The 21,897-nt window shown below is 47.3% G+C and overlaps 2 protein-coding genes and 1 pseudogene across 4 annotated transcripts in view; 2 read left to right on the forward strand and 1 right to left on the reverse strand.

The window, feature by feature from the left end:
- The first annotated feature begins 851 nt into the window (after nucleotides 1-851).
- Nucleotides 852-5,197, forward strand: SS18L2 (SS18 like 2). Its single transcript, XM_003930866.4, has 3 exons — nucleotides 852-1,013; nucleotides 1,120-1,196; nucleotides 4,582-5,197. Exons 1-3 carry the CDS (start codon nucleotides 945-947, stop codon nucleotides 4,667-4,669), a joined length of 234 nt encoding a protein of 77 aa, XP_003930915.1. The 5' UTR covers nucleotides 852-944; the 3' UTR covers nucleotides 4,670-5,197.
- Nucleotides 5,198-14,339: 9,142 nt separating this feature from the next.
- On the reverse strand, nucleotides 14,340-16,092 carry LOC101040258 (pre-mRNA-splicing factor SPF27 pseudogene; annotated as a pseudogene).
- A 4,638-nt stretch (nucleotides 16,093-20,730) lies between these two features.
- NKTR (natural killer cell triggering receptor) overlaps nucleotides 20,731-21,897 on the forward strand; it is a 49,707-nt gene continuing 48,540 nt past the window's right edge. Inside the window, exons 1-2 of one of the 3 annotated variants that reach the window (XM_039461921.2) lie at nucleotides 20,731-20,855; nucleotides 20,988-21,068. In XM_039461921.2, the coding sequence (XP_039317855.2) occupies nucleotides 21,011-21,068 (58 nt within the window). In that variant the 5' untranslated portion in view covers nucleotides 20,731-20,855; nucleotides 20,988-21,010. The remainder of the gene's footprint in view (nucleotides 20,856-20,987; nucleotides 21,069-21,897) is intronic. The other 2 variants (XM_039461918.2, XM_039461919.2) reach the window with 2 other exon arrangements.

Below are 21,897 nucleotides of genomic sequence, written 5' to 3' on the forward strand. Positions count from 1 at the left end.
AAGCAAACCACTTTTGCAGTATGTGTGTGGGTTGTTAAGGGTGGGAGTTCTTTCTCTTTTTTTTTTTTTTTTAAGATGGGGTTTCACTGTGTTGGTCAGGCTGGTCTTGAACTCCCGAGCTCAGGCGATCCGCCCGCCTCGGCCTCCAAAGTGCTGGGATTACAAGCGTGAGCCACTGCGCCCGGCCAAGGGTGGGCGTTCTAGAGCCAGACTGCCGGTATCCAGAGACTGGCTTTGCCACGGGAGCTTGGACACGTTACTTAACCTGTTTCCTCATCTGTAAAATGGAGAAAATGCCTGTGCTTTTTAGGGATGTCAACCTAAAAAGCATTATTACTGCCCCAGATACGTGTAGGCTATGCGGGAAAACGCGAATTTCTCCTTCAGCAAAGAGTAAAGCGAAGAGTTTTCCCGGCCCTGCAGGTTTGGCCTGGCAGGAGACAGGCTCCAGACACAGGCCCGGAGGCACCGGAGTGAGGTCGAGAGGGCGGCGGATCCGAAGCCATGCATCTGGGATGCAGACACGCCGTGTGACGCCGAGTAAGCTGCTCCTGCAGATAAACTCGGCATCCACAGCCTGATGCTGGAGATGACGACGCCGGGCACACAGGTCCACCGCCCAACGTTCGGCTCCCCAGACTGCGCAAGCGCAAAGGATGCGCAAACGGCTGGCGTCCTGGGGGCGGGGCCCGGGGAAGGCGCAGGGTATCGCTCTTGCGCGTCCAATGACAAACGACGTCCCTTCTGTTCCCCGCCCTATAGACGGAAGCATCCAATCAACGTTCCCCGCCCTGTAGACGGAAGCATCCAATCAACGTCGAGAGCATGGCCCCCGCCCCCATCCCCACCAATCATGGGCCCCCGCGCCGGACGTGTTCTGTCTGAGGTGCTGATTGGCTCCGGTGGAGAAGCCCGGGGGTCGGTGGTTCCGGAGCCTCCTCGGGATGTCGGTGGCCTTCGTGCCCGACTGGCTGCGGGGCAAGGCGGAAGTCAACCAAGAGACGATCCAGCGGGTGAGCATCGCGCGGGCGTCGGGAAGGAGCCGGGAGCGGGCGCGCAGGGCCGCGGGCAGGACGGCCCGGCCGGGGTCTCACTGCCCTTCTCTCGCTGGCCTTGCAGCTCCTGGAGGAGAACGACCAGCTGATCCGCTGCATTGTGGAGTATCAGAACAAGGGCCGGGCCGGCGAGTGCGTCCAGTAAGTGTCCCCGCCCGGCGCCCGGCCTGCGGGGGGCGGGAAGCCGCGTGTTGAGGCGCGGGCCCGAGCCGGGAGCCGGGGGCGGCTGATCGCGGCCGAGCGCCTCTTTCGCCGGAAGACAGAGAGGCCCCGAGAGTTTGCCAGCCCGCCCGGGACCGCACGAGGAGCTCGCTGCGGGGCCTGGAGTCTGGCGTGGCTCCTTCCGAACGCGGGTTATTCTCAGAGCGATGCCGGCTGATGACAGCAGCACGCAGAACCCTGGGCTCGGGAGATCAGAGCCACGGCCCCTGTCCCATCCTAGATCCCGGCCTCATCCTTTTTTTGTGAAGTGAAAGGGTCAGACCGTTTGCTAAGCTCGCTCACATTTCTAACTTGCTTACAGTCTGTTAGTGACACACACACAGACAAGGAATTTCCAAGTGAGGCCAAAGGTATATTCTGCATAATAATTCAGTGCACTCCATAAGCAGGTACCAACATAAGAGGAAATAGAGTCTGAGTTTCTTGTCCAAATCTATCTAGTCCAGGAATTTTGCCCATTTCTTTCTTTCCTTTTTGGGGCAGAGTCTCCTTCTGTTGCCCAGGCTGGAGTGATCTCGGCTCAAAGCAACCTCTGTCTGTCTCCCAGGTTCAAGCAATTCTCGTGCCTCAGCCTCCCGAGTAGCTGGGACTACAGGCGCCCACCACCACACCCAGCTAATTTTTGTGTTTTTAGTAGAGACGGGGTTTCGCCGTGTTAGCCAGACTGGTCTCAAACTCCTGACCTCAGATGATCCTCCCGCCTCGGCCTCCCAAAGTGCTGGTATTACAGGCGTGAGCCACCATGCCCATTTCTTATAGAAAAATACATTATTTCAGGTCGGGCGCGGTGGCTCACGCCTGTAAATTCCAGCACTTTGGGAGGCCGAGGCGGGTGGATCACAAGGTCAAGAAATCGAGACCATGGTGAAACCCCGTCTCTGCTAAAAATACAAAAATTAGCTGGGCATGGTGGCGCACGCCTGTAGTCCCAGCTACTCGGGAGGCTGAGGCAGTTGAGTTGCTTGAACCCAGGAGGCGGAGGTTGCGGTGAGCCGAGATCGCGCCATTGCCCTCCAGCCTGGGCAACAAGAGTGAAACTCCGTCTCAAAAAAAAAAAAAAAAGAATAGAAAAGAAAAGAAAAATATAGTATTTCATTGTTGTTTTGTTGTTGTTGTTGTTGTTTTTTGAGACGGAGTTTCGCTCTTGTTGCCCAGGCTGGAGGGCAATGGCGCGATCTCGGCTCACCGCAACCTCCGCCTCCTGGGTTCAGGCAATTCTCCTGCCTCAGCCTCCTGAGTAGCTGGGATTACAGGCACATGCCACCATGCCCAGCTAATTTTTAGTATTTTTAGTAGAGACAGGGTTTCACCATGTTGACCAGGATGGTCTCGATCTCTCGACCTCGTGATCCACCGGCCTCGGCCTCCCAAAGTGCTGGGATTACAGGCTTGAGCCACCGCGCCCGGCCTATTTCATTGTTATTAAAGAAATGTTTCACAATCCCTACCTCCTAGAAAAATTACCTACAGTCCGTCAGTGAATACCTCAATAGAACAGTAGAGATATCGATTTTTGGGTAAATCTTTTCATCTGACTCTTGCATTTGGTAATTTGATTTTTAAAAGTTTACAGTAAACACCTTCTTCTTTTTCTATATGAAAAATGGTTGCAAAACGTTTCATTTGGTACAGTCATTCCCAACCCAAGGGTAAAAAAGTTGTCAAAATCTCCTAGTGGGGTTTTTCCACATTGCGCAGACTATGCTTTCTCACCTCTTGTCTGATTTATCTTTCTGGGTTAAGAACTCTATGCCCTGTAAGCTTACGTTGATCATGAAAATGTTTTGTCCCTTCTTGACGTTGTCAAACAAACATTTTATATGTACAGTTGGCCCTCTATATCCATGTGTTCCACATTGCATATCAAAAATACTGGGGAACACAAAACAAAAAAAAATAGCAATACAACGATAAAACACAACACAGTATAACATTTATATGGCATTTAAATTGTATTAAGTATTATAAGTAATCTAGAGATTATTTAAAGTATATGAGCCAGGTGTGGTGGCTCATGCCTGTAATCCTATGCCTTTGGGTGGCCAAGGCGGGCAGATCATCTGAGGCCAGGAGTTCAAGGCCAGCCTGGCCAACATGGCCAAACCCCGTTTCTACGAAAAATACAAAAATTAGCCAGGTGTGGTGGCATGTGCCTATAATCTCAGCTACTAGGGAGGCCAATGTAGGAGAATTGCTTTAACCTTGGAGGCGGAGGTTGCAGTGAGCCAAGATGACACCACCACACTCTAGCCTGGAAGACAAAGCAAGAATCCCTCTCAATCAATCAATATAAAAATGAAGTATATGATAAGGGAGATGTGTGTGGGTTATATACAAATACTGTGCCATTTTACATAAGGTACTTGAGCCTGAGCATCCTTGGATTTCAGTATCTAAGGCAGGCAGGGAGTTGTCCTGGAGCCAATTCCCTGTGGATACCATGAGACAACCATACTCCTAGTATCAGGCGCTGTTTCAGACACTGGGAAATCCATAGTAAAACAGATACCAGCTCCACACTCATGGAGCTGACATTCTAGACTCAAGAATATGTAAGGAAATGTATAATTAGGAACATAACAATAGGTGCTTTGAATAAGGGTAAAGCAGAGTAAGTGGGGGGAGGAGTGCTATTTTATACATGATATGTCTCATAAGGTGATATCTGCGGAGAGACCGGAGGTAAGGGAGCCAGCTGTGTAGTGGTAAGGCAGTGAGATAATCAGTAAGGCAGAGACAGCATCAGAAGGAAAGCTCCCTAGTAGGAGTGTGCTGGATATTTTCAAGTCACAGCAAGGAGGCCACTGTGGCCAGTATTCAGTGAACAAAGGTATAGCCATCAGAGAGGAGATCAGAGGAGAACTGGAGGCCTCAGTCATGTAGGGCCTTGTTAGGACACAAGAATGCCTCGCCTTTACTCTGAATCAGATGGGAGCCTTTGGAAGGTTTTAAATAGAGATATAACATGATCTTGATTTAAATTGTACAATGCTCTCTCAGGCTGTTGTGTGGAGGATAAAGTAGGCATGTGAAGGTAGATCAGGGAGACTGGGTGGCTACTGCAGTAGTCCAAGCAAGAAATGATGGTGGCTTGGCTTAGAGAGGTAGCTGTGAAAGTGATCAATGAAAATGGGTGAGAATCTGATTAGATTTTCCTTAAATATGTTTAACCAGAAGGTTGATAACATGGAATCATCTGATCAGTGGATGAGCCATTCCACTAGAGCGGGTAAATTATTTTCCAGTTTTTTGTTCATGGTCAGTAAAAACAAGCTTCTGATTATTGCCTGTTTTTTGCCCATAGGTACCAGCATGTGTTACATAGAAATCTCATTTATTTGGCTACCATCGCAGATGCCAGCCCAACCGGTACTTCAAAAGCAATGGAATAATCTTTCAAAAGCAATGGAATAATCTTCCAGTTGGCTGTCGTGAGGAGTAATTAAGTGTAATCCATCTCTTACAAAATAGAGACAGGATCTTTACCAACTTAACTGGTTAAAACATGAATGAAACCTCTGTGGCTCTTTCAAAAAATGTGAAAATGTGAAGAAAGCTACTGACTTAACTCTATTCTCAATGTAAATTTTTTTTTCTTTTCATGGTGAGCTTACTGTTCATTTTTTTTAAAATAATTAAGTGAATCCCTCAATAAGTTGAGCCCGGGTGTCCTGTTTCCTGAACTTGGAGCAAGTTTGGATAACAAAGACATCACTGGGATGTTTGAGTCTACTGTTTAGTTTCAACCTGAAGAGAAAACTGAGTAGGTATTGGGCAGGAATTGGTGAGACTCCTGACCTGAGACCTTGCTAAATGGACATGTAACTGTGCACTCCTTCCTAGCAGTCTGTAAATGTGGTCCCCCGACTGCTGTTTTCAGATTGCTTTGAAATAAAGCTTACTTTTCTATAAAATATTGATATGGAGGTATAGAAGTTTTCATGTAATAAGTATTCTATTTGGTTTTCCAGAAAAGCTATGAGGACTTAACTGTAAGGTATGTAATGACAGCACTGATCATTGCCAACAAAATGAATAGTGATTCCTAATTACTACCTAATACCATCTGATAATAGATGGTGTTTAATTTCCTCAGTTATCAGATTATGTCTTTTTTTTTTTTTTTTTGGAGGCGGAGTTTCGCTCTTGTTACCCAGGCTGGAGTGCAATGGCGCCATCTCGGCTCACCGCAACCTCCGCCTCCTGGGTTCAGGCAATTCTCCTGCCTCAGCCTCCTGAGTAGCTGGGACTACAGGCACGCGCCACCACGCCCAGCTAATTTTTTGTATTTTTAGTAGAGACGGGGTTTCACCATGTTGACCAGGATGGTCTCGATCTCTTGACCTCGTGATCCACCCGCCTCGGCCCCCCAAAGTGCTGGGATTACAGGCTTGAGCCACCACGCCCAGCCAAGATTATGTCTTGTTGATTTGTCTGAAACAGAATCCAAACAAGATTCTGACATTGTATTTTGTGGATGTCCCTGTAAGTCACTTAGAGAAGCTGGCAAGTACTTGCTTTTGCATCACGTAAGGAGTGACCTGATTATTTTGTCAAGTTCCCAATGGCCTTTCACTTAAATTGTGATCTACCCAGCTTTGATCGGGTAATTCATTAGGGATTGCATAATGAGGATTTTCCAATTTACTGTTCTTTCTGACTTTATTGGCTGTTTTCTATTAAAAACTTACACTCTTGGAGATTTATCTGAACGATGAGGCAAAGAGATTCTCATAAGTATATCCAAAATTAGAAGCCCGGGTCCCTGCTCCTTTTTCTGGAGTCAACGGTTACAACCAGGGTAACTGTAAAATATATGTAAATAGTGAAGAGGTAACTCTTTTTGAATCCCAGCTCTATCCCTTAACCTCTGAAAGCTCGGTTTCCTCACCTGTAAAGTGAGAATAATAAAAATAGCATTTGCCTCCTGAGGTTGGGAGGTTGCGGTCACGTGGTTGAGAACTGGGCCCATGTTTGTCTATATCAGCGCTGATGTGTCATCTGAGGTGAGGGCTCCGGCTCTTTTTTTTTTAGAGATGGAGTCTCGCTCTGTAGCCCAGGCTGGAGTGCAGTGGTGTCATCTCGGCTCACTGCAACCTCCACCTCCCAGGTTCAAGTGATTCTCCTGCCTCAGCCTGCCCCGTAGCTGTGACTACGGGCACGTGCCAGCATGCCTGGCTAATTTTTGTATTTTTAGTAGAGACGGGGTTTCATCATGTTGGTCAGGCTGGTCTCGAATGCCTGACCTCGTGATCCACCCAGCTGGACCTCCCAAAGTGCTGGGATTACAGGCGTGAGCATCGCGCCCAGCCGGGAGCTTGTTTCTTTACTCCCTCACCCAGTCTGCTACGCCACGGCTTTAGCCGGTTTGTCTTCTTCCTCCTCCACGGTTTGTGGGATTGATACCATATTCTACACCAGCTGACACGAGTGGGCCGCTCATGGGCCTGATCTGGTCAACAGATGTGCTGGGGCTATGCAGTGTTTTAAATTTTGATTTAGGGCCGAGCGCGGTGACTCACGCCTGTAATCCCAGCACTTTGGGAGGCCGAGGCGGGTGGATCACGAGGTCAAGAGATCGAGACCATCCTGGTCAACATGGTGAAACCCCGTCTCTACTAAAAATACAAAAAAATTAGCTGGGCATGGTGGCATTTGCCTGTAATCCCAGCTACTCAGGAGGCTGAGGCAGGAGAATTGCCTGAACCCAGGAGGCGGAGGTTGCGGTGAGCCGAAATCGGGCCATTGCACTCCAGCCTGGGTAACAAGAGCGAAACTTTGTCTCAAAAAACAAAAACAAAAGTAAATTTTGATTTAGTTGATAACTAAAAATAAGAGGGGCTGGGCATGGTGGCTCATGCCTGCAATCCCAACACTGTGGGAAGCTGAGGTGAGAGGATCACTTGAACCCAGGAATTGAGATCAGCCTGGGCAACATAGGGAGACTCCATCTGTAGAAAAATAATAATTGTGTTGAAAAAAGAGGATTTCCTATTAAAGTCTGGATTTCTAGTAAGGCTGGACTTGCAGATCCACAGGCTAACATCGGCAGGAGTGGGACAGCAGCTGTCCCCTTTATGGGGCAGCTTGAGTTGTTTACCTAGAGCTGGGCACACATAGACACTTGGCTGAGGCCATCAGACCACCTCTGGCTAGAACCTGAGCAGGGGTGATGTTTCAATTTGGGTTTTTTTCTAAAGCAGAGCCTGAGACAAGGCCTTGAGGGCAGGTAGTTTATCTGGGAGATGATATCAGGAAGCAGGAGTAGGGCAGTAGGGAGAGTAAGACCGGGAGGAAAAGCTGCTGAAGAGAGTGTTAACTGAGGTCACTCCATTAAGCAATAGAGGCTCAGTTCTGCAGGGTCCTCTGAGAAGCATTGAGAACGTTCTAGAACTGTCTACCTGAGAGACACTAGGAGTTGCCTCCAGGGGAGCTAGCTCCCCTGCACTAGCAAGCAGTGTTCGTAGCCGTGTGGGTCCCTAGATGGCAGAGAAGACAAGAAAGCGGAAAGGTGACAAGGCAGACCCCAGGTTGGCTGCTGCCCGCACAAGATGATGTGACCTCATAGGAAGCGTTCCTACTGGTTGCAGCACCTATCGGAGACAGGCAGGGCAGGACAGTGGGGCGCTCTGTGACAGCACAGGCTCTGTGACAGCAGAGGCTGCTCTGCTGGGGAGTGTGGGCTCTGAGCAAGCCAGTGGGGCCTGGCAGCTAAATGCAGCTTCCTGTGTGGGAGGGGGAGCAGCCTTAAAGACAAAGCCCAGCTCTGCTCCAGTGGAAAGGGGGACTGTGACCTGCTGTGTCCCTCCTTTTGCCTTTTGTAATGGTGTTTGAGTCTGCAGGCAGAGGACAGAATCAGGGCAAATCAGAAGCCTCTGAGGACAGCAGAGCGGCTTGAGCCACGGCCCGCCCTTCACCCCAGAAGGCCCCTCCCTGGGGACACCTTGGCAAAGCTGGTTCGGGCCAGCTAGCCACCTGCATTCCAGCCCATCTTCAGCTGTTTGCTTCAGAGACAGCCTGAAGCACAATATTTGCCATCTCTCTTGAAGAACCCAGGAATCAAGAGCATTGTGAAAGTTGATTTAAAAACAAAAAAACCAACCAAACAAGCAGTGGCTCACACCTGTAATCCCAGCACTTTGGGAGGCCTAGGCGAGCGGATCACCTGAGGTCAGGAGTTCGAGACCAGCCTGACCAACATGGAGAAACCCGTCTCTAAAAAAAATAAAATAAACAAACAAACAAACACCAAACACAAATAGAGTCCGTGACCAGACTCTATCAACCACTCTCCTTCTCAGAGGACCTCCTGCTTCAAGAGTTGAGCCTCTACTCAGCCTATCTGAGCCTGTCCCTAACCTGTGGGGCCAAACTGATCTCCCAACAGCCCACATGGGGTCTGAGCCTGTTCTCTCGGGTTTCCAAGCCTATCTCTCAGGAGTTGCGACAGTGGTAACTCCCTCCATTATCACTCTCGTGGGGTGAGGATATAGCAGCTACAACAAAGAGATCAGATAATTTGAGATCAGGTTGTATTCCACAAAATGTTAAGCTATTTTTCTACTTCCTCATGAGGCCTCTTGACATCTCAGTTTAACCTGTGGTGACCCCTAGTAACGATGTGGCTAGTGAGGAAATGATGCTTGGGGCTACCTCCCGTACCCTTGAACCTTACAATACACCTCCAATACTGAAGGTCATCTGAGTTTATTTCTTTTATCTTTTCTTTGTTTTTTGAGAAGCAGTCTCGCTCTGTCTCCAGGAAGGAGTGCAATGATGTGATCTTGGCTCACTGCAACCTCTACCTCCCAGGTTCAAGCGATTCTCCTATCTCAGCCTCCTAAGTAGCTGGGACTACAGGCGCCTGCCACCATGCCTGGCTAATTTTTGTATTTTTGTAGAGACAGGGTTTCACCATGTTGGCCAGGCTGGTCTCAAACTCCTGACCTCAGGTGATCGGCCTGCCTTGGCCTCCCAAAGTGCTAGGATTACAGGCAAGAGCCACCGTGCCTGGCCGGGTGGGGTACATTTCTTAAGCTAGGTACTTGATTCCATTTGAATAAAGTAATTTTAAGAAGTTTGTTAATCTGTCATCTGTGTTCCCAGTGGAAGTCCCACAGATTCTACTGAAATCTGGATATTCTCTTGAGTCACTAGGACTTTCTCCTTCCTTCTTAAATCCAAGGGGAGGTGGTTTTCATTTCTGTTTGTGTTTAGGTAATTCAACAACTATTTACTGATTGACTACTATGTGCACAGAACACCACAGTGAGGAAGCTAGACAATGCCCCTGTTCTCATGCAACCTTTAATCTTGTTGGGAGGGACATGGAGTAAAGTATAAATAAGAACAGCTTTCTGTAGCAGTAAGTGCTTTGTAGACCCAAACACAGTGGCCATGCCTGCAATGCCAGCACTTTGGGAGGCTGAGGTGTATGCATTGCTTGACCCAGGAGTTTGAGACCAGCCTGGGCTAACCAGAGAGACTCTATCTCTACAAAGAATTTAAAAAAAGAATTAGCGGCCGGGTGTGGTGGCTCACGCCTATGATTCCAGCACTTTGGGAGGCCGAGGCAGGTGGATCACGAGGTTACGAGGTCGAGACTATCCTAGCTAACATGGTGAAACCCCATCTCTACTAAAAATACATACAATTAGCCGGGCACGGTGGCACACGTAGTCCCAGCTACTCAGGAGGCTGAGGCAAGAGAATCACATGAACCCGGGAGGCAGAGGTTGCAGCGAGCCAAGATGGTACCACTGCACTCCAGCCTGGGCAACAGAGTGAGACTCCGTCTCCAAAAAAATAAGAGCTTAGTATAGTGGTGAGCACCGGCAGTCCCACCTAGTTAGAAGGCTGAGATAGGAGTTCAACGCTGCAGTGAGCTGTGATCACACCACGGCACTCCAGCCTGAGCAACAGAGTGAGACCCTGTCTCCAAAAAATTATTTATTTATTTTTATTTTACTTTATTTTCCCAAGACTGGGTCTCCCTGTCACCCAGGCTGGAGTGCAATGGCATGAGCTCAGCTCACTGCAACTTCTGCCTCCTGGGTTCGAGAGATTCTCCCACCTCAGCCTCCCAAGTAGCTGGGACTACAGGTGCGTGCCATCATGCCTGGCTAATTTTTGTATTAGTAGAGACAGATTTTCAACATATTGGCCGGGCTGGCCTGGAACTCCTGACCTCAAGTGATCCACCTGCCTCGGCCTTCCAAAGTGCTGGGATTACAGGGATAAGCCACCATGCCCAGCCAAAAAATAAATATATATTTTTTAAACAGAAGTGCTTTAAAGAGAATTGCAACAGGATGACGTGCTGAGGAGCATGTGTGTGACTACTTGAGATTACAGAGTAAGGGATGGCCTGAGGAGTGAACGCTGCAGCTGAGATATGAAGAACAAGGGACCCAGCCATGCAGGCAGAGGCAACAGCCAAGCAAATATCCTTCATTCCGACTGTTTTTTAATCCCTCGAGTCCATTTATAGAGCAATATTCACCTATGTGGTCATCAGTTCAATTATAACATGAGTCCTCATTTGACCAGGCCTGAGCTTGGCTCTACAGTGAGGAAAACGAGGAGGGAGGGCACTGGGCCCTACTTTCAGGGAGCTCCTAAGCTTGGCAAGATTAAAAAAAGACTCACGCCCTGGCACAGACCAGGGCACCATGCAAGCCCAAGAAATGCCTGAGCCATCACCCAGACATGGAGGCTGCAGGGATTCCATGTAGAAATGATCAAGAGCCTCTTGTGGGTCAGAAAACATCTAAGTCTCTCCATTCCTGAGCACTCCCTTGTTTGCAAACAAAAAATGACTTGCCAGTTGCGGAAGAAGCTATCAGCATTCTACTCTCATTTCTTGAACTTGAACTTAATTGAACTTTATTCCTCTAACCGTGCTCCAGCTGACTCCCAACTGTCCATATTGTACCTCTATTCCCGAGGACATTTTTCTAAAACTGGAAGTCTGCTTTGCCCAGGTGTAGCAGGCTAGAAGAACCTAAGGATTATCACCCCTGGGAGCAACTCCCAACCAGGGACTCTCAAGAGACATCCCCAGGTGGGATAACCCTGAGATGTGTCTTCTGTGTGTGTTCCCAGAGTTCTCCAGCAGGATTAAGCTCCAATCAGCAGCTGCAGGAGCTGGTTAATATCACACTTGCAGTGGGTACCACCCTTTTTCCCTCCTCATTCCCTGAATGTAGTTTCTTGAGATCACTACCTGTCTTAGTCCCTTTGCACTGCTATAATAAAATGCTGTAAGCCGAGTGGCTTATAAACAACAGAACTATTTCTCACAGCTCTGAATGTTGGGAAGTCCACGATTGGGGCCCCAGAAAATCTGGTGTCCTCGAGAGACAATTTCCTGGCTGACAGCCAGCCCCCTTTTCATTGTAACCTCATGTGGCAGAGACAGTGAGGGGCCTCTTCTGGGTGTCTTATTTGTTGTTTTTGAGACAGAGCCTCCCTCTGTCGCCTAGGGTGGAGCACAGTGGTGCGATCCTAGCTCTCTGTAACCTCAAACTTCTGGGCTGAAATGACCCTCCCCTCTTAGCCTCCCAGGTAGCCAGGACTACAGGCATATGCCACCATACCTGGCTAATTTTTAAATTTTTTGTAGAGATGAGTTCTCACTTTGCTGCCCAGGCTGGTCTTGAACTCCTGGCTTCAAGTGATCCTCGATCCTTAGCTCCCCAAAGTGCTGGGGTTAAAGATGTAAACTGCCAGGCTTAGCCCCTGGGTCTTTTTATAAGGGCACTAATGTCATTCAGATGGACTGGCTCAGCCAATATGGCTTCCATCAGCATCAAGGCATTTGAAAAATGTTTACCCAAACCCAATCTGCTTGGCCAGGGCTATTTCCAGAGAAAGTACAGGAGCCAAGGATTCAAAGCAGAATTTAAGGGATGAAATCAGTGAACAAGTAGGGTCAACATTAGATGAGTAAAGACCCTCGTTGACAAGAAGTGTTTGTTGCAGTGGTTTTTTTCATATGAATTTGATGAGATCCAAGCTTTCTCATAAAGAGGATGTAGCAGGAAACATTTGTGAAAATACAGCCATGTTTTAAAACAAGTTAGTAGCAGAGGGCCACTAACCTGAAAGGCCAAAAGATGGGTCTAGTAGTTATTCACAGTTGACGTGGCTTCTTAAGTTACTGCCATTGCCTCCGTGGCCACTTCTGTACTGCTAACTTCATCCCCCAGACCTCCACGCCTTTCTCCCGGTTACTGGCTCTATCCTAGGCTGATCAATCATAACATCTACCCACAGCCACCGAGGCTGATCTAGGGATAGGCATGTGAACCTTATCAAGCCAATCAGAATCTTTCCCCAGAATTTTTCTTACTGGTTCTGCCAGGAAAAACACTTTCTCTTCAGACTGCTAGGCCATAAAAGTGCGTGACCAGAGGCTGCCACGGCCATATCCCATTGCTCTGTACAGAGAAATTCCGCCTGATCTTGACTAATGCCATGAGGATGTCGTCTTATTAAAATATAAATTTTGTGTCTTGGGTTAACTGTGGGGTGAGAAACCTCCTCACTTGCAATCCCAGCTGTCTGCATACAATCTGGTGTTGTGGTCTAGCTGTTGACGAGGGGCAGAGATGGGTCAATTTTTCTGTACCTCATGAAATATTATACTCCTCATTTTCCACAAAAAAATCTAGAATTTCAAAAAAATTTATTCCAATTTTATGTGTGTGTGTGTGTGTGTGTGTGTGTGTGTGTATTTTTCAACCAAATTCTGATAACTGTGTCTGTGTCGTGGGTCCCCAAGGTCACCTCAGGTTTGATGGTTCACTGGGAGGACTCACATAACTCAGTGTATGATTTACTACAAGAAGATGCAAAGTAAAACCAGCAAGGGAAAAAGCACACGGGCTGAAGCCCGGAAGAAATCAGATGCAAGCTTCGAAGAGTCCTCTCCCGGCAGGACACAGTTCAGTGACGAACTGTGACAACATGTGTGACACGTTTACCGGGGAAGTTCATTAGAGACTCAGTACCAAGGCGTTACCAGCGGCTGGGCACATCTGCTGCTTAGCACAAACCAAAATTGTGGACTCCTAGAAAGTAGGTGTTCAGCGTACATCATATGGTTTGTACAAATAGTTTAGGCATAGGGAGCTACTCTTGTAAATTAGAGAAAGTTATATGCGTGTAGGGAATTATTTTCCATTCAAGTTCCTTGATTCCAGTCAAGGGCCAACCTGTAATCAGGCCTCCCTAAAGATACCAGTCTCGGGCTAAGCATATTAATAGGTCTTTTCTGCACAATTTCCTATTTAAGATCTAGGATATTTTTTAATTTTTAAAATGGCACAAACAAATAAAGTAGTATTATATATGTATCTTCTCATTGTACTCCTTTTCTCTTCCTACATTCATCTCTTTTCTCCCTCCCCCAAGTTGTAAAAATGTCCAAGTTATTTGGAAGGTAGGGTCGGAACAGGGATCCCTGCTTGAGGCTGAATTGTGGATGACAGAGGATATATTGAAGGGTGCACTGGGAACTGAGAAACAGTGTGTTGACAACTGATTCACCCTACCTATATCGGGATAAACATATACATTTTCTTAATATGCTAATCTGCTGTATTATAGGAATAAGTGTTCTGATGTTGAACCATCTTTGCATTCCTGAGTTAAAGCCAATTAGGTCATGAACATTCTGCAGTTGAAACACTGCTAAACTCCATTTGCTAATATTTTATTTGAATTTTAAATCCACGTTTATAATGAGATTGGTCTCTTTCTTTTTTTGTAATAACAATGTGTTTAGAACTATCTCTTTATCAGACAAAGTCATAAACCAAAAGTTTCCAACTTCCTGTACACGTTGAGAACTTTAAATAAAGATCCTTGGATATAAAGTATGGCCCACGTAGCTCAAAATTAACTCTGTGACATAATATTATTCTAAAGTCATACTTATTTTGAAAGCCTAAAGATTTTTTAATGGCTATAAAAATACCACCAAGCTAGAGATTTTAATTGTTGAGATATACAACTAAAATTACCACAGCAGCCCACACATTCTATGATTTCTAAACACTGAAACATCATTGGTTTGGGGGAAGATGCTATTGTCCTTCACAGTTCATTAAAAGTTCAGATGCGGCCGAGCGCGGTGGCTCATGCCTGTAATCCCAGCACTTTGGGAGGCCGAGGCAGGTGGATCACGAGGTCAAGAGATCAAGACCATCCTGGTCAACATGGTGAAACCCCGTCTCTACTAAAAATACAAAATTAGCTGGGCATGGTGGCACATGCCTGTAGTCCCAGCTACCTGGGAGGCTGAGGCAGAAGAAATGCTTAAACCCAGGAGGCGGAAGTTGCGGTGAGCCGAGATCGTGCCACTGCACTCCAGCCTGGGTAACAAGAGTGAAACTCGGTCTCAAAAAAAAAAAAAGTTCAGATGCTTTTTGTGAAAGCCCACCTTTTCTTCTACCTACTAAACTATCTTTTCTACTACCTGCTAAACTATCTTTTCAGAAGTCTTGCCAGATGTTTTCTTTGTTTGCCTCTCCATGTTGCTGCTTAATTTGATAGATTTAATTTTCTAGCTGAACAATCATCCATTCAATCTCATAATCTTACTGATCAGAGATACCCAATTTGACTCAATTTCTCTCAATCTACATCCAGCTGTGAGTTGCATGTTCTTTCTCTGCCAGTTTAAATCTTGAGTATGTTTTATTCTGAAGTTTGTTCTGTATGTGTTCAATTACATGAACTAGATTTTCATTGCATACTTTTCAGGCAGTACTTCCATGCTATGACATTAGTTCCAGATTCTCAATTCTAACTGCTTGATGCTCTAGCTGGGCCATAAAATTGTTTACATATTCTTGCCATGCAGTAATGCCATTTTTTTTTTTTAACCAGAGGAAGGGGCTGTAAGCTCATATCGTTTCATACAGACATTCAACTGATTGTCAAGGAGCCAGTCTTTCAAATTCATTTCTCATTATGTCAGTTTCAAAGGCAGAATAATCCCAGCTGTCAGGTAGCTCAGGCAGTTCACAGCTGGTCGGTATCTGCAAGTTTCCTCCTCTGCCAGTGCTACAGCCACTTCCAGCACAACAGTGGCTTTATAACCTTCATCAAAATAAGGCAGCACATCCACAAGCTCTCCAGCCACCAAACCCACGCCCGCCATTCTGGCGACCTCAGGTTTCCCTGTGTTTTCTGCATCTGTGTAAACTCAATTCCCTGGCCTCTAACCTTCTTGTACTGTCTTGATATTCACAAAGTAGGTTAGATAAACTTCTCTGTTTTTTAATTTTCCAAAACATTTGAGAAAGAGATTATTGTTGCTTTAGGGTCTGAAAAAATTTGCCTACAAAACAATCTGGAACTTGTATCTTGTGGAAAGGAAGACTACGTTTGTTCTCAATAGTTTCATTATGAAAAATTTCAAAGATATATAAAAGTAGAGAACATAGCTCAATAAATCCCATCTATCATTTAGAGGCAATTAACAAGATTTTTGCCAATTTCACTGAATATCCATTTTAAAATTTATTTTCTGGCTAGGCGTGGTGGCTCGTAATCCCAGCCTGTAATGCCTGTAATCCCAGCATTTTGGGAGGCCAAGGCAGGAAGATGGCTTCAACCCAGGAGTTTGTGATCAGCCTGGGCAACATGGCAAGACCCCCATCTCCACAAAAAATTTAAAAATTAGTGGGGCATGCTGGCTTGTGCTTGTGGTCCAAGCTATTTGGGAGGCTGAGGTGGGAGGATCACTTGAGCCCAGAAGGTCAAGCCTGTAGTAAGCCATGTTTGTGCCACTGCACTTCAGCCTAGCAGACAGAGGAAGACACGGTCTCCAAAAAAAAAAAAAAAAAAAAGAAGAAACTAAGAAAAAAGAAAATTTATTTTCTTAATTTTTGTTTTACAAAGTATTTTAAAGCAAATCCCAGATGTCATGTGTTTTCATTCTTACATAACATCAGCATGCATCCTCTAAAAAACTAAGGACGAGAAGACAAAGACATTTTTTGTTTTTTAGAGATAGGGTCTAAATCTGTCATCCAGGCTGGTGTGCAGTGGCACAATGACAGCTCACTGCAGGCTTCAGCTCCTGGCTTAAGCAATTCTCTCATTTCAGCCTCCCAAGAAGCTGAGACTATAGATGTGTGCCACCATGCCCAGCTACTGTTTAAACTTTTTGTAGAGACAGGGCCTCGCTATGGTGCCAGGGCTGGTCTCTAACTCCTCAAGGGATCCTCTGTCTTGGCCTCCCAAATTGCTGGGACCACTGGTGTGAGCCACCACACCACATATTCTTACATAATCAAAATTTCATTACCACATCTAACAAAATTAAATATATTTCCTTGGTATCATGTAACATCTAGGCCATAATCAAATTTCCCATTTGTCTCAAAATGTCTTCCACAGTTGTCTGGAGATTTGGGATTGCTAATTCAATGTCTTTTCAATGTTTATTGGTTTATTCAAGACTTCTATTTCTTTTGAGCCAATTTTGATCATTTCTATTTTCTAGAAAATCATTTTGTTTATTTCCCCACTAGGATTCCTGATTGTTTTCCAGAGTCCTAGCCCCTGAGTTCCAATCACTGGCATAATCACACTCTAAAAGGCTAAATACCCAGAATCGCCACCTGAAAATTCCTACTACCAATAGTTCTTCTTCAGGGTAAATCATGGACAAATTAAGCCTGAGTCTGTAAACTCTTTGGATACCAACTTTCTACCACTCTCAGAAGAAAGGGAGGAGGTGTCAGTCCTTTCGGTTGATACTATGCCTAGGCCTGCCTTGTCCCAGTAGTTTCTTCACCTTAACCACAGATCAAATCACATTCTGTATCTTCAAATCATCTGAAGTATAATTTCGAATCACAGGACAGAATAAAGCAATCTTTGAGAGAGGCAGGCCCTTAGAAAAGAGGTATGTCATCTCAGTTATTTTACAGATGAAGAAAGTAAACTTCAGAGACATCAAAGTGATTTGTCTCAGGTCACCTAACCAGTGGCAGAAAGAAGAGAATTACTGGAGTGTCAAGATAAGAACGAATTCCAGGAGGTTTAAAAAGTTCTTTCAGTACATCCCAAATTAAGTATTTCATTCCTGAGCTCTAAAACCTATTTATATTGAAGGCTGCTGTCCCAAACACAGTAATTACAAAGCCGGGCAATGCATCTTTTCCTTTCGTGACTCCATTATGAAAGTTAGCTTTATGAAACCACTTCGTCTCCAGAAAGACATGTACGTTTCATACTGCTCAAATCTGTAACTGTCAGCAAAATCAGATCCAGGACCACCTGTTTCTCAATCCAGCCTAGAGACTGCTCCTCTGATAGACACACTGGACTCTCAGGGAGGTAGAATGGGCAAGCTCTGACAAAGAACAGCACTTCTCTGATGGTGTGGAAGTACCAAAGGTTTGACTGCACTTTAAAAAGGTGGTAACAGGTGGCCAGGCACAGTGGCTCATGCCTGTAATCCCAGCACTCTGGGAGGCTGACATGGGCAGATCACAAGGTCAGGAGTTCAAGACCAGTGTGGCCAACATGGTGAAACTCCATCTCTATTAAAACTACAGAAAAATCAGCCAGGTGTGGAACACACCTGTAGTCCCAGCTACTCTGGAGGCTGAGGAAGGAGAATTGCTTGAATCCGGGAGGCAGAGGTTATAGTGAGCCAAGATTGTGCCACTGCACTCCAGCCTAGGCGACAGAGTGAGACTCCATCTCACCCACCCCTCATCCCAAAAAAGTGACATAGGTGCAGAAAACAAGTTGGAAATGATCTAAGTCAAGCTTGCTTTTTTTCTGGCGATATTTTTAAAGCGCATTAGCTATCATTAGTGTTAGTATATTTTATATGTGGTTGATGACAAGTCTTCCAATGTGGCCCAGGGAAACCAAAAGATTGGACACCCAATCTAGGTGAGCCCAATTTCCAAATTTACTATAAAACTACACTGTGCCACTTCACATCCATTAGGATGGCAATAAACAAAACCAGAAAATAACAAGTGTTGGTGAGGATGTGGGAAAATTAGAACCCTTGTGTATTGCTGATGGAAGTGTAAAATAGTGCAGCTGTGGAAAACAGTATGGTAATTCCTGGAAAAATTGTAAATGGAATTAACTTATGATCCAGTGATTCCATTTCTGGACATATACCCAAAATAATTGAAAGCAGGTTTCAAAGAGTATTTGTACACCCATGTTCATAACAGCACTATTCACAACAGCCAAAAGGTAGAAGCAATCCATCCACTGACATGTGAATGGATAGACAAAATATGATATATACATACAATGGAATATTATCCAGCCTTAAAAAATGAAACTCTGACATGCTACAACATGGATGAAATGGAAGCCATGCTAAGTGAAATCACCCAGTTACAAAAGTACAACTTTTTTTTTGACATGGAGTTTGGCTCTTGTCGCCCAGGCTAGAGTGCAGTGATGCGATCTCGGCTCACTGCAATCTCCGCCTCCCAGGTTCCAGTGATTCTCTTGCCTCAGCCTCCTGAGTAGCTGGCATTACAGGTGCCTGCCACCACGCCCGGCTAATTTTCTGTAGTTTTAGCAGAGATGGGGTTTCATCACCATGGCTACATTGGTCTTGAACTTCTGACCTCAGGTGACGCACCCGTCTCGACCTCCCAAAGTGCAGGGATTACAGGCATGAGCCACTGCGCTCAGCCTAAAAGAACAAATATTGTACGAGTCTACTCATGTGAGTAGACACATTTACAGAGGCAGAACGTGGAAGGGTGGCCTCCAGGAACTTGGAATCAGGGGAAAATGGGAAGTTACTGTTTAATGGATACAAAGTTTCAGTTTTGCAAGATGAAAAATGTTCCGCGGGTGGATGGTGGTGAGGGTTGCACAACAATGTGAATATAGTGAATGCCAGTGAACCGTACACTTAAAAATACTTAAAATAATAACTTGCATGTAATGTACATTTTATAGTTAAAAAAAACTTAACAGCCTGGTACTGATACACAGGTCATTGGAACAAAAGTCCAGAAATAGACCCACACATACACGGTCACAAGACAAAGGTAATTCAACGGATGAGTCTTTTCAACAAGCGGTAACGGAACGACTGTGTATCCCTATAGGAAAATGTGACATTTAACCAACCAGCCAACACAAGCAAAAATTAACGCTATTAGACAATAGACTTATATGTAAAAGACTATACAAGACATATATGAGAACACAGAAGACCTTCCCGAACTTGAGGTGGGCAGAGATTTCCTAGCACAGAAAAAGCACAAACCATAAATGATGAAACTGACCAACTCGCCGGGCTCGGTGGCTCAGGCCTGATCCCAGCACTTTGGGAGGCCGAGGCGGGCAGATCACCTGAGGTCGGGAGTTCAAGACCAGCCTGACCAACATGGAGAATCCCCAACTCTACTAAATACAAAATCAGCCAGGCATGGTGGCGTACGCCTGTAATCCCAGCTACTCGGAAGGCTGAGGCAGGAGAATCGCTTGAACCTGGGAGGCGAAGGGTGCAATGAGCCAAGACTGCGCCATTAAGCTCCAGCCTCGGCGACAAGAGCAAAACTCTGTCTCAAAAAAAAAAACAAAAACAAAAACAAAAACAAAAACAAAAAAAACTGACCAACTGACTTCGCCACAATTAACAACTTCTTTTACCAAAAACATAGTCAAAATAATGAAAAGAGAAGGCCCAGATTGAAAGATTTCGCAATAATTCATGTAACAAAAGACTTGAATTCAGAACGTACATGAACCTACGTAACAAAACATCTGCAATCGCAACTGCTAAGCTCCAAAGACCAGCTTTAAAAACGGCCGAAGCCTGGAACTGAAACTTCACGGAAGATGCAGAACGGGGCCGGACGCGGCGGCTCACGCCTGTAACTCAGCAATTTGGGAGGCCGAAGTGGGCGGATCACCTGAGGTCAGGAGTTCAAGACCAGCCTGGCCATCATGGTGAAACCCCATCTCAGAAAGAAAAAAAAAGATGCAGCATGGCCAGTGACGCTGGCGCCAAAGCGGGAAGGAACGCATTCCTCAGCCTGAAAGGGCTAACAGCAGGACACGGACGGAACCACCCCGGACCAAAAAGAGCACAGAAAACGCCGCCTCCGCTAACGGACACTCAAAGCCCAGGTTCACTCGGTTCCTTCGCGGCGCCGGAAGTGGAATTCTCGCGGTATCGAACGGTGCGCGGACGCTCACAGCCACGCAGGACGAGACGGAGGGCGCAGGCGCATCCGCGGCTCTCAGATTGGGCGGCTGACTGCAGGGGGCGGGGCAAACGGGACGCGCGCAGGTGTGGGAGCGCCGGCTCGAACCTCCGCGGGAGCTCAGCGGACACACCCCCGTGCGCGCGCCCCCGCCGCCGCCGCCGCCGTCGGGTGACCACCCCCGTCCGGCTCGTCCTCTCGCGGTATTTGCGCCGACTCTCGCGGGGTTTCGCGTGGCACTTGGGGGCCGGGCGCAGGCGCCGACGTTCCGTTGGCGGCGTTGGGGTCTGGCCGCGGTGGCGGCGGTTTCTCCTCTGTCCACGGGGACCCGCTCCTGCTGGACGCCGGCCAGGTGAAGAGCTCGCCCGCATGCGCGCGCGCTGCGCGGGAACCGCGAGGCCCGGGGCGGGAGGGCGCCGTGTCTGGACTCGGTCCCCGCCCGCCCCGCCCCCGCCCTGACCGCGTTCCTCCCCCTCTCTCCCAGCTCGTGCCGCCGCCTCGGCCGCGATGGGGGCGCAGGACCGGCCGCAGTGCCACTTCGACATCGAGATCAACCGGGAGCCGGGTGAGCTGGAGCCCGGGGAGCGCCGCGGGCCGCCGGGGCAGAGGGAGGGTCGGCCCTCGAGTGCGGGCGGAGGGGCGGCCGCGTTCGGTCTCCGCGACGGAAAGCAGCGCGGGGGACGGTGGCCCAGGCGCGCCCCCAGCTCGCAGCCGGCCCGTCCTCCCGAGCCCCACGCGCCCCGCGCCCGCGCACCGAGTCCTCGCGCCGGCTTGGCCCCGGGGGCAGGAGGCGCGGTTCCTGGAGCGCTTTCCCTCCTAGCGTCCTCGCGGGGCGCGCGCTCCGGGCCGGTCTCCGGCGTCTCGCTTCGTGCTATGGAGTTTGAACTGGTGGGAAACCGTGCGTGTTTCCCAATCACGATATGTCACGAAGACGTTACCGCCGCCTCCGTTTGTCCTTGGTCTTTAGCTGGAATTCCGTCTTCCTGGGGACGTCTTTGGTGATAAACCCGCGCGTTCTGGACCAGCAGAAGGGCAGCTTGCACGGGTTTAGCACCAATGTTTTGTTTTCCAGCCGTTTGTTAGTGTACTTTTTTGAAAATAAAGCATTCCCTTCTAAAGCATAGTTGTTTCATTCTGAGTAGCAGAGCGTGCACGGTTTCAAACTGTTTTCTTAGCTTCTTTTGGTGTGTGTGACCAAAGTGTTGATTGGAGGCACATGTGTATTTACTGTCTTTGTGCAGCATCTTCTGCAGATTCTTACGAGAATCTCTGCTGCTGTAGGCTCTGGAGATAGAGCAGTGCCTAAAACAAAGGCCTCCCTTTTATAGTTTATATTCTCCTGCGGGGAAGAGAGAGACAACTAGGAAAAAACTACGGTGACTTGTAGTTGGACT

Source organism: Saimiri boliviensis, chromosome 9, assembly GCF_048565385.1.
Source record: "Saimiri boliviensis isolate mSaiBol1 chromosome 9, mSaiBol1.pri, whole genome shotgun sequence".
Taxonomy (NCBI): Eukaryota; Metazoa; Chordata; class Mammalia; order Primates; family Cebidae; genus Saimiri; species Saimiri boliviensis.

What these genes read in the sequence shown, in the direction of transcription:
- SS18L2 (XM_003930866.4), top strand. Translation starts at nt 945, where the DNA reads ATGTCGGTGGCCTTCGTGCCCGACTGGCTGCGGGGCAAGGCGGAAGTC. An exon ending in ACCAAGAGACGATCCAGCGG is followed by an intron (nt 1,014 to 1,119) that starts GTGAGCATCGCG and finishes CTGGCCTTGCAG; the next exon opens with CTCCTGGAGGAGAACGACCA. An exon ending in CGGGCCGGCGAGTGCGTCCA is followed by an intron (nt 1,197 to 4,581) that starts GTAAGTGTCCCC and finishes TTTTGCCCATAG; the next exon opens with GTACCAGCATGTGTTACATA.